The 12,629-nt window shown below is 39.6% G+C and overlaps 1 protein-coding gene across 1 annotated transcript in view; it reads right to left on the minus strand.

Annotated features, from left to right (window-relative positions):
• map3k5 (mitogen-activated protein kinase kinase kinase 5) overlaps nucleotides 1–12,629 on the minus strand; it is a 176,496-nt gene that overhangs the window by 8,294 nt on the left and 155,573 nt on the right. Inside the window, exons 25-28 of the mRNA XM_060849929.1 lie at nucleotides 11,756–12,005; nucleotides 9,885–9,997; nucleotides 2,173–2,285; nucleotides 387–463 (exon numbers count right to left, since the gene is read on the minus strand). Of these exons, the coding sequence (XP_060705912.1) occupies nucleotides 387–463; nucleotides 2,173–2,285; nucleotides 9,885–9,997; nucleotides 11,756–12,005 (553 nt within the window). The remainder of the gene's footprint in view (nucleotides 1–386; nucleotides 464–2,172; nucleotides 2,286–9,884; nucleotides 9,998–11,755; nucleotides 12,006–12,629) is intronic.

Below are 12,629 nucleotides of genomic sequence, written 5' to 3' on the forward strand. Positions count from 1 at the left end.
TTTGAAATTGACCAAATTGTAAGTGAGCAATTGTAAGTAAATTAGAATGGAGTTCCTATATTTCTTGAAAAGAGAAATCAAAACAAGTCACATTAAACAGAAATTACAAAGCACTGTGGGATGCTGAAAATCTGAAATAAAAATAAAAAATATCTAAGTACTCAGCAAGCCAGGCAGCATCTTTGAGAATGGATAAAGAGGTAACATGTCAGATTGGAAAATGTAAACTTTATTTTTCTGTCTTTATAGATGTTCCCAGATACAAGTACTCCCAAAAATTTAAACACAATCTTCTCTCTTAATTCACCAACTCCTCATTTTCCCACTTCTGGTATCAGACTTCCTAGAAATAGCATTACAGTAGCACAGCCAAATAAATACATTACCTCAATCTCAAGCACTTTAAATCATCTCTTGTCATGTAGTGGAGAACGTCAATCAAATTGTAATCATCTGCCACAAACTGAATGATGAGATAAGAAAAGAAACATTTATGGTCACAATAACTTGTCACACATCAAAGTGCTGAATTACAAAAATTATGCATTTCGGATATGATTATTATGGCATACATTAAAAATAATAGTTTTGTTATGTACGTTGTAGAATTGAGCCAATTATTTTATCTAGTAATATGATAATGATTATAAACATGTCACATAAGCTTAGTTTAACACAGAAGAATCATATTTGCAAGATGAAGTAGCAGTATGAAGACATTAAAGCACACTATCTACATGCATTGATCACATCTTTCATTACGTGCACTATTATCTTAATGTTCACTTAAAGCTATTGATGATATTTGGATGAAAAACAAATGTTGCTCAAGATTAATAATCTATATTCATAACGTTGCTTCTACAAATGTGGTAGAATCCATACTTAATCTTTCTCAATTACATCCAACACCAGCTATCTCTGCATGCAGAGTTGCATATGTAATAGTGCCTCAGCAATTCACCATCTCAGGCAAACAAAATAGAGTTGATCTCTCAGTGGCTGCTGGTTAGCACTTTTGCAGTTGATATGCTGATACTCCATATTATGAGTAAGGACATCTGAAGCAGCCTTTGCATCTGCTTTGGCTGCTGTAAAAGTAAATATAAAGGAAAATGTGGAGCGTCTTGTGGTGCAGTGATAATGTCCTTATCTCTGGGGGATGAGGCCTAGGTTCAAGTCATAGCTGCTCTACAGAACAGGTTGTATAGAAAATATCTAAAGGAAAAGGTGGAGAGGTGTGCAATGACACTACTGGTGATAGCAAAAAATAGTCCAGTTTAATGCACAGATGAATAGGGTATTGCACCATAGTAGTATCCTGGAGATGATACAGGGTGTCCTCACTTACAGCTGGGGTTGTAATCCTAAAAATACAATATAAAAGACTCAGTGAAGAATTGATTCCCATTGGAATCTATGTTAGAAATGGAGTTAGCATTAAAAAACATAAAAAAGTCAACTTCAACTGCCAAAGAATCAGTGGACTGAAAGCTTGTGATTTCAAATAAACTTGTTGAACTATAGTCTGGTGTCATGTGACTTCTGACCTTGGGGGAAGGCAGACTGTTGTCAAGCTTTGGCATGGCCATCACTCCATGAGTTAGGAAGATGCAGTCAGACGTCTCATGGGTTGTCTGGTGGTGGTGGTGGTGGTGGTGGTGGGGATGGGGGTGTTGGGGTGGATGAGAGGGGAGGAGAATTACTGAACTCTGAAGTTGGCAGCATCCCACTGGCCAGAAGGGGGGAGCTTTCAAGCTTGGAAATGGCTGGCGCCCTGCTTGTTGGGAGGTGCAGCTCTCGTCTATTCAAGCAGGCCCTGTGTTTGATGGCAGCCTCTTGGAGGAGAGTGGAGTTAAAGGCAGCTGGATGACAGTTGTTTTAGGACAGTGGCAGCTCCAGCAGATATTTTGTGGACAGAGTCAATCTGGTGAACATCTCAGATTATGGTGGGACACATATCTGAAGCCTTGTTGTGTCCTCAGGTCAGAGAAAGGTCATGCAAAAATGGCACCAATAGGTAACATATGCTGCAGAAAATGTTGTAATGAATCTTATGACACTTAACACGATTTCTGGTGCTAATAACGTCTTTACTTTAAAGCAAAACACACTAAAAGAGCAATCTGAAATACAGGCTTCCTGCCTATGTATTAACAAATAGTTTCTTACCCTATCTATTGTATCTTCATCAGCTCCATGTTCTCTCAACCAATCAATAAGTTCAGGATCTCCAGTGTTCACTGGAGAAGAATCATAGCGACACACTGACAGGACAGGCAGGTCTATTGTAAAAAATGAAAACAGGAATTTAGTGAAAACTAGGAAGTTGTCAATAAAAGTACAAAGAATCAAAGTTTACTTCAGTTAAAAGAAAGCCAACGTTAGCTGCATCTAGAAACACATTTTGACAAGTTGGGGAAAAGTGCACTGAAAAATTAGTCTATTAAAATTACACTATTTAAAACCTTAATAACATTGAGCTCCTTCTATATTTTTCCTTCCTGAAATGCATAATAGTTTCACCTAAAGTAAAAAGTATGTAATATACAGCACACAATTTGGTTACCGTCACAAGCCTACCTTCACCAGCAATCTTAAAAATAGGACCCTAGTCTTCTGCTCATCTTGTAAGCTTGTCACACAAATTGTACTCAAACTATCCTTTCTCGTATAAAGAAAAATTAAAATTGTCGGAGAAACTCAGCAGGTCTGGCAGCATCTGTGAAGAGAAAACAGAGTTAACATTTTTCAGTCCAGTGACCCTTTTTTTGTTCTGGACTAATTTCTGCTTTTGTTTTAGGTCTCCAGTGTCCACTGCTCTGTTTTATCTTTACTTTTACTCATTCAGGGGATGTGAACTTTGCTGGCTGGGTCAGCATTTATTGTTCATTTCTACTTGCCCTTCAGAAGATGATGGTCAGCCACCCTTTTTGAACCATCGATATTGGTACACCCACAATACTGTCAAGGAGAGTGTTCCAGGATTTTGACCCAGCAACACTGAAAGAATGGCAATATATTTCCAGGTCAGGATGGTGAGTGACTTGGAGGACCTTGCAGGTGATGGTGTCCCCTTATCCTTCTGAATATAGTAGTGAAGTCATAGAGTCATAGAGATGTACAGCATGGAAACAGACCCTTCGGTCCAACCCGTCCATGCCGACCAGCTATCCCAACCCAATCTAGTCCCACCTGCCAGCACCCAGCCCATATCCTCCAAACCATTCTTATTCATATACCCATTTAAATGCCTCTTAAATATTGCAATCGTACCAGCCTCAACCACTTTCTCTGGCAGCTCATTCCATACACATACCACCCTCTACATGAAAAGGTTGCCCTTTAGGTCTCTTTTATATCTTTCTCCTATCACCCTAAAACTATGCCCTCTTGTTCTGGACTCCCCGACCCTCGAGAAAAGACTTTGCCTATTTACCCTATCCATGCCCCTCATAATTTTGTAAACCTCTATAAGGTCACCTCTCAGCCTCCGATGCTCCAGGGAAAACAGCCCCAGCCTGTTCAGCCTCTCCCTATAGCTTAAACCCTCCAACCCTGACAACATCCTTGTAAATCCTTTCTGAACCCTTTCAAGTTTCACAACATCTTTCTGATAGGAAGGAGACCAGAATTGCATGCAATATTCCAACAGTGGCCTAACCAATGTCCTATGCAGCCGCAACACGACCTCCCAACTCCTGTACTCAATACTCTGACCAATAAAGGAAAGCGTACCAAATGCCTTCTTCACTATTCAAACCACCTGTAACTCCACTTTCAAGGAGCTATGAACCTGCACTCCAAGGTCTCTTTGTTCAGCAACACTCCCCAAGACCTTACCATTAAGTGTATAAGTCCTGCTAAGATTTGCTTTCCCAAAATGCAGCACCTCGCATTTATCAGCCACTTCTCAGCCCATTGCCCCATCTGGTCAAGATCCTGTTGTAATCGGAGGTAACCCTCTTCGCTGTGCACTACATCCCCAATTTTGGTGTCATCTGCAAACTTACTAACTGTACCTCTTATGCTCGCATCCTAATCATTTATGTAAATGACCCAGCACTGATCCTTGTGGCACTCCACTGGTCACAGGCCTCTAGTCTGAAAAACAACCCTCCACCACCACACTCTGTCTTCTACCTTTGAGTCAGTTCTGTATCCAAATGACTAGTTCTCCCTGTATGCCGCAAGATCTAACCTTGCTCATGGGGAAACCTTGTTGAACACCTTACTGAAGTCCATACAGATCACATCTATTGCTCTGCCCTCATCAATGCTCTTTGTTACATTTTCAAAAAACGAAATCAAATTTGAGAGACATGATTTCCCACGCACAAAGCCATGTTGACTATCCCTAATCAGTCCTTGCCTTTCCAAATACATGTACATCCTGTCCCTCAGGATTCCCTCTAACAACTTGCCCACCACCGACGTCAGACTCACCGGTCTATAGTTTCCTGGCTTGTCCTTCTTAAACAGTGGCACCACGTTTGCCAACTCCCAGTCTTCCAGCACCTCACCTGTGACTATAGATTATACAAATATCTCAGCAAGAGGCCCAGCAATTACATCTCTGGCTTCCCACAGTGTTTGTAATGAATGCGAAAACAGGCTTTGTCTCCATAAAGACTGTGTATTGGTCACTCCCACCAATACTATCATGGAAGGTGCACCTGCGACAAGCCCTCACCATCTGTTGTTGACCCAGTCGAGCAGGTATAACCAGCTTTGCCAGCAGTGCTGCCAAACCACTCTTTAAGGACATTGAAGCCCCCCCACAAAAAGTATACTCTGTAGCCTTGCAACCGTTAGTGCTTTATCCAAATGATTCTTAACAAAGGGGGGTTATAATTTATCAACTGACAAGGGCTGGTTAAAGGGAAATTCCTTTGCCCATGTTTAACCTGAGGCCATGGAGAAGTCATGCAGTCTAGAGTCAATGCTGAAGGCTTCTAGGGCAACTTCCTCCTGGCTATGTACCAGTGCATGCCATCACCTTTGCTGAGTCTGTCCTGTTGGTGGGACAAGACAAATCCACAGATGGTGATGTTATCTGAGACATGGTCTTTAATGTCTTATTTCTTCAGTAAGATAATGTCAGATTGCTGTTTGATTAGTTTGCGACACATCTCTCCCAATTTTGGCACTAGACCCCACATGTTGCTAAGGAAGACTCTGCTGGGTCATTTCCATTGTCTTTAGGGTACCCAGATTGGTGTCAGACAGTCTGTCTGGTCTAATTTCTTGCAGATATTTTAGTGGTTTGATGTAACCGAGTGGCTTTCTAGATTAGTTGAAACGGCATTTAAGAGTCAACCACATTGCTGTTAGTCTCAAGTCATATATAGGCCAGACTAAGCAAGGATTGCAATTTTCCTTCCTTAATGGGGATTAGTGAACGAGATAGATTTTTATGACAATTGACAATGGCTTCATGGTCATCATGAGACTTTTCATACCAGATTTATTAAAAAAACAAACTGCACATCTGCTATAGTCAGATTCATATACTGGTCCCCCAGACCTGGGTCTCCAGATTAATAGTCAAGTGACAAAAACATTATGACATTGCCTCCCCATCCCATTGGTCTATGGACAGCAATAAGACGGACACCACTACAAAAGACAGGGCCAAACCCCTTGCAATTATCTGCTGTTCAAAGTGCTGTGTGAATGTCTCAAGTACGCAGGATCACAGATGATAGTCTCCAACAATTCAATTCAACCCACATGATATCGAGAAATAGCTTAAGGCTACTACATACTGAACACTGCAAAGGCTATGGGCTTTATAACATTCCAGTAGTAGTACTGATAATGTATGCTTCAGAAGTAGCCATTGCCTCTAATCAAGCTGTATCAGCACAGGTACAATCCAGACAGCTACCCAGCAATGTTAAAACATGTTAAGGTTTGTCCTGTCCACAAAACCTTCCTTCCTTAATAAGGCCAGAAGAATAAATGTCCATTGATGACTGCGCAATATTCAGCACTACCTTCAACTCTTCAGACACTGAAGCAGTCCACGCCCATTTTCGCAAGACATGGCTACCGTTCAGGTTTGTACCGATAGTATTTGTACCATACAAATTGCTCAACATCAACCAAGATAAAATAGCCAATGTGATTGGTATCCCATCACCAATTTAAAAATATTTATTTCCTTCACCAGTAATACACTGTGGCAGCACTACCATCTACATGATGCTCTCCAACAATTTACCACAACTGCTTCGTCAGCACACTCCAAACCCAGGACCACTTAGAAGGACACGGGTAGCAGATGCCGAAGAACACCACCATTTGAAAGTTCCCCTTCAAGTCATATACCTTCCTGATTTGAAACTCTCTGTCATTTTCTCACTGTGGTTAGATATAAATCCTGGACTAATGCATTTTTAAAAAAGGCATCTCCAGATCAGACAATTGTTCACCTCATATTGTGCAAATTCTTGAAAGGGCCAAAAGTCATCAATATCTCGCCAAAAGTACCTATCTGAAAAATATCCTGATTACCTCAAATTGTCCTGGAAAGGCAAAGTTTACAAAAGTTTGAACAATAGACTCAGTAAATCAGTGCTACTATTCAGCATTGAACTGTGGTGTAATAAACCACTCTCTCGGCTCCTTGGCCGACTTTATTTCGACATCCCCTCAGCTCACAGCCTCATTCCTGATTAAGGGCTTTTGCCCGAAACATCGATTCTCCTGCTCCTCGGATGCTGCCTGACCTGCTGTGTTTTTCCAGTACCACACTATCAAAACTAAAGGAATATGTCAGCCTTGCATCATTTTTTAAAAAACATCCAGGAGCAGGAGGAGTTTATAATTCCCCATTGCTTTTTCCATGATAACACCTCAGGTAATCAGAGTCAACTTGCCAGCTATATTCCTATGGTACAAACTGTCGTGACTGTTTGAAATTTGGCATTCCTACACTTGTTTTGATGAGTGTAAAATGATAAGCTTTCACAACATTATTTTGTTTGTTCATGGTTGACAACTCCTGCAGTTGCCCATTTTATATATTAATTTATTTGAGCTGTAGCAGAACAATAATGACTTGCAATTTATATTTACCTTTCATACAGAAAAAACTCTAAAATGTGTTCACAAAAGGTACAAAGATAATATGAAAAATAACCAAAGAAAGAACAAGCAGAAGATGTGACTAATAATAATTTTCAAGGAGGGGTACTCAACAGTGAATGCAGAGAGCATTGGAGGTAGAGTGACTTCACTGGGAATTGGGACCCACCATTATAATCTCCTCCTGCAACCCACTTCCCTCAGATCATCTGTGCTCCTCCAACTCTGGCCTCTTGTGCATTCTGAATTTTAATTGCTCTCCCATTTGTGGTCATGCATAATTCCCAATCTTTGGAAAACCCTTCCCACATCTCATTGCTATTCTTTCCTGTTTTCATCCCATAAGACATTTCTTAGAATCTAGCTCTTTGATCAACCTTTCAGTTATTTGGCCCATTGCCTCCTTACATGACGATCAGTATTAGAAGTTCTTTTCTGGTGCTCATGTGAAGGGCCTCTGGAGACATTTTATTACTTGAAATATGCTAGGCAAGTTGTTGCTTAATTTTGTTACTCCTGTCATTTGCAACTGGTTCACTTGAATTGCAACATAATAATGTTTACAGAGATACATGATAATTTTACCATATGTCTGGTGAACATTTAACAGTATAAAAGAATAGCTCCATAGAAATTAATATGGTAATGATCAGCTGGGCAGGTGTTGAATGGCTCCTTGCTTTTGCTTCTCTTTTGTCCACTGGCTTTTGTTTGAACAGGCTATACTTGCTAATTCACTGCGTATTGCATTGTTCACCCATCATGATCACAAAATAACTAATTGGACAGATTTTCTTGAGTTTGACCAAGAAAGAGATTAGTTTTATTATTCTTAAAGAGATGTAGGTTAAAAAAATTATGAATTCCACAAATGGCAAAGTCCAACCTTCCCCTTAAAAACACACACAAACCATATTACAGATTGAGGAAGGAGAGGACAGTCAAATTATAATTCATAAGAACAAACGGAATTCATTTTGTAGTATGGTGACTCAGTTGACTGTAGGCTGGATCCAGTTCTCTTGCTTGCAGCATAAAGACCATAAGACTATAAGAGAGAGATACAGGAGTAGGCTATTTGGCCCCTAGAGCCAGCTCTGCTATTCACTAAGTTCATGACTGATCCAACATTCCTCACATCCACTTTCCTGCCCCTTGCCCTGTAACCCTGGATTCCACAAGAATCAATCGAGCTTAGGGTCTCTGCCCCACAGCTCTCTGTAGCAAGGAGTTCTAAAGATATGCAGCCTGCTGAGAGAAGGAATTCCTCTTCATCTCTTTATTCTAAGACTATTCCCTCTGTTCCTTGACTCTCCCATGAAGTGAAACATATCTCAGCATTTACCCTGTCAAGTCCATTAAGAATTCCTAATGTTTCAAGGAGATCATCTCTCACTCTTCTAAACTCCAGTGAGTAGACTCCCAACATGATTAACCTTTGCTCATAAGACAATTCCTCCATAGCAGGGATCATTCTAATGAAAATTCTCTGAATTGCCTCCGATGAAATTATATCATGCCTTTGATAAGGGGACCAAAACCAGATGTAGTTTCACCAGCACCTTTTACAGTTGCAGTAAGACCTCCATTAGTCGTCTTGTTTATCTGATGCAGGGGATGACAGGACTCTTGTGGAAGAAAGATAGTATTGTTATCACTGAGCTTGATGGGTTCAAGTCCTACCTATTCTAAAGGTGTGTCATAATATGTCTGAATTGGTTGATTAAATGTATCTCAAACAGACGAGAGCTCTTGCATGGGAATGATAGTGTTCCTATCTCTGGATCAGGAGGGCTGAGTTGCCATCCCATTTGCTCCAGAGTTGTATAATAATATCTCTGTATAGATTTATTTAAAAAATAATAGCCATATGGAACTCCTGCAGCAAAGTCAGTTAAAGGGTGTCAGTTAGCTCAGTTGGCTGCATGGCTGGTTTACAATGCTGAGTGGTGGTAACAACATGCCTTCAGTTCCCATGAAGATCCTGCCTTCTCAACCTCACCAGAGGTGTGGTGCCCTTCAGGTTAAATTCACCACCAGTTGTCTTTCATGGATCCTTGTGGTGGTGTCCCTGCCCCTCAGACAGGAGGCCCAGGTTCAAATCCTGCTTGCTCCAGATAGATGTAATGACAGCTTTGAACAGGTTGATTAAAAAAAACTGAAGAAAGTTTAGGAGCTCCTGTGGCACAATGGTAGTGTCCTTATCTCTGGGCCAGAGGTCCTGGGTTCCAGAAATATGTTGTAACACAGGTTAATGAGAACCTCTGTGGAACAGAAGATGTGGAGCCCCTCAGTTCGTATATGATATCATTATTTGATAGAAAAGCTTCTTAGTGACAATGTGCTGAACATTAAGCAGTGGGTTAAAACTGAAACCAGCAGCAAGGCATTGGTAAGGCACATTGCCACCTCTGAAAAATGTTTCAAATCAATGCCAGGATATCAATTATCCATAAGCACTCTTGTTTCTCCTCATTCACCATCATTTTAAAAAAAACCTTCCATTTTGTTTTTTGTTGATGAAAGCAGGTTACATACTGCAGCTACTGATGAAATCAGAGTGAAGCAGGCTTGTTTGTTGCTCTCCTCAGTACCTTCCTATTCAAGAAACAATCCTAATACAGACAACACTTTCCTCTTTACTCCAAGTTGAGTTTGGACTTATTTCAAGTATACCTTTTTAAAAGCAGGTTAAAATTAACGTTTAAAAGGATAAAAATGTTAAAGAGCGCCTGGCAAATAAAGATATGTGTAATATTTTTATGTGGGGGTTCATCTTGCTCAAGATTTACCTATGGGTTGTGACTTCAATCTCAGCAATTTAATTTCCTGTTCCTTTTCTTCAATAGCCTGGTGAAGAAGAACCTGATAATCCTTTTCCTTCTGAACAAGCTCTTCCAAAAGCCTACAGAAAGAATATGAAATCTGTAACATTGTGAATTGCATTTTAGGAAGCAATTTTAAAATCCATATTTAACTTGGACTTTTTCACTAGCTTCTAAGGCTGAACAAAATACATGTGCACTAAATATAAATTCTACCCTGGTGCACATTTGTTTGAACAACACAAATTGAAATTCTTCCTTTTTTTGGAAAGTGCAAGATATGTTACCTTTTGCCGACCATGCAAGCACATTCCATCTTAATAGATTTTAGATAAACCACATATTCAGCACACACATTTATATACCTGTATAGTATTGTTAATACAATTATATTAAATATCGCCTTCACCTGCCTTGTGAGACTTGAGGACCTCTGCAATTAACTGTTGTTAATTTTGATCTGTTAAATTAAAGCTTAATGATCAATCGGTATCAATTTCTCAACTGCTCCCTCCTGAGAAAGAGCCTTTGTGCAGATGGACAAGTGGGGTTGTTTATTCTGGACACTACTTTTTATAAAAGGTGATGATGATGCCAATCAGGTTGGCAGTCATACTTTTTAATTCTGTGCCATTTACCCGGTCAATATCACACCATATTGTGTGGCTGTTGGAAGATGCAGAGAAAAACCTCTACTTCAAGTGATTTCCCCTAATCTCAAACATGACAGGTCCTCAATTGTAATTTTGGTAATCAAATAATCAATTCCAACAAAGAATAGATCCCATAAAGATGGAATTTAGAAAAGGGGAGTTTAGAGAGACAGGTCTTCAAGATCACTTCACAAAACAGAAATTGTTCAATTATGAATGATTTTAATGGAGTTTAAAGACAAGCTGTTTCTAGTTACAGAAGGGTCAGTAAGGAAAAGTCAGATTTAAGGAAACTGTGGCAAAAGAAACAGATGTGCGATGAAAAAAACATTTACATAGTGGGATGTTGTAATCTGGCATTCAGTACATGAAAGAGATGGAAGTAGATTCAATAGCAACTTGCAGAAATGAATTGGATAAACACTTGAAGGAAAAATTCCTCAGTGCAACAAAAAAAAAAGCAGGGAATTAATAGAAATTAGATATCATTTTTAAAAGATGGCACAGGGACAATGTGCTAATTGGCCTTCTACCATGTTGTATGATTCTGTGATATGGGCTAAATGGGAGGGGAAGCTGGATAATGGGCATTCAAATCACCATATCCACAGTCGTCATAATCTCAAAACAATAACTGGGAAATTTGGATAATTTTGAATCAGGCAGGAAGTTTCCAATAACATAAACCAAGAAAATCAGAAATTGCTAAAGAAACTTATCAGGTCAGGCAGCAGCTGTGGAGAGAAAGCAGAGTTAATATTTCAAGTCCAGTGCTCTTCTTCAGCTTTAGTCTGAATGTTCTGAAGGAGAGTTACTGGCCTCAAAATGTACTCTGCTTCTGCTCCAGAGATGCTGATCAGCCTGCTGAATTCCTCCAGAAATGTTTGCTTTTGGTGGAGGAAGATTTCCATTCTGACACCAACTTGTAAATTTTCCTTCTCTGACACAGGCATCTTAATTATAGTGCAAAAAACAACTGGATGTGCATAACAACACCTTTTACTGAAATACTATAGCATGATTGAAACTATTCAAGTATCTACAGTTGAGGATATTGCCTGTCTTTTCAAATGGGAACTGAAGATGTTCAGGTAACAACATAAAGAGTGCAAATCAAATCATATCAGACCGGACTTAATAAAATTACAAAACTTTTATCAACAAATTTGAGATATTGAGATTTACCTGCTGGTTTCTAATTTAAGTCTTCCCAACTGCATACTCAAGGACCTGTGTACATATTGGGAGTCATGGGACAATGTTGAACTCAGGGTACTAACACCAGAAGTTGGTATTGGGTCCTCTTGCACAGCACTTGGCCGCCGAGTTTGAGAACGAATAGGCTTGTTGTGGTCTTCATCATCCTCATCATCTGCTTCTTCTTCTTGGTCTGCAGCATCACTCCCAGAGGCGAGGCTGAAATGTGGTCTCAGTTCTATACAAAGACATTGATAGCATACCGTATCAATCCATTACAGTTCTATCTAGAAATGACAGTTCTGTCATTTAAAAGAAGAACTGCTGAACTTCAAATTAAGTTAAAATTAATTTTTGACTAGATACTTTCAGACAATGGAATATTCAGTTCTAGTTTCTTGAAAATAATACAGGAAAATTTAGGTGCACGCTATATTATGCAAAACTGGGTAATTACCAACACTTTCAGCCTGCAAAGTAACAACGCCTGACTTACATAGTAAATGTTGTAAGAATAATATTGCCACAATTAAATGACGAGAAAGGTCAGAATTCTTTTTCAGGTATTCTGGTGACCAGCCACTGTAACTTCAGCAGAAATTGCTTCTGCATGTCTCTGAGGGGTTTGTGATGGTCTATTACCAAAGCAATGGCAAAAAACAATCAAGCAAAAAAAAAATGGGAAAAGACTTGAGGAAGTTCCTGTTGAAAACAACTATTGATACTGGTTATTCATTATAGATCTAATAATCCACTTCAACTTAATGCTTGGTCTTTTAGTCCTTTGTGTCAGCCTTTATGTTGTGATGGTTTATAGCTCCAAGAAAGTAGGCTAAATAGGGAGAAGTACAGACACAGTTTT

The sequence above is a fragment of the Hemiscyllium ocellatum genome, chromosome 3, assembly GCF_020745735.1.
Source record: "Hemiscyllium ocellatum isolate sHemOce1 chromosome 3, sHemOce1.pat.X.cur, whole genome shotgun sequence".
Lineage (NCBI taxonomy): Eukaryota > Metazoa > Chordata > Chondrichthyes > Orectolobiformes > Hemiscylliidae > Hemiscyllium > Hemiscyllium ocellatum.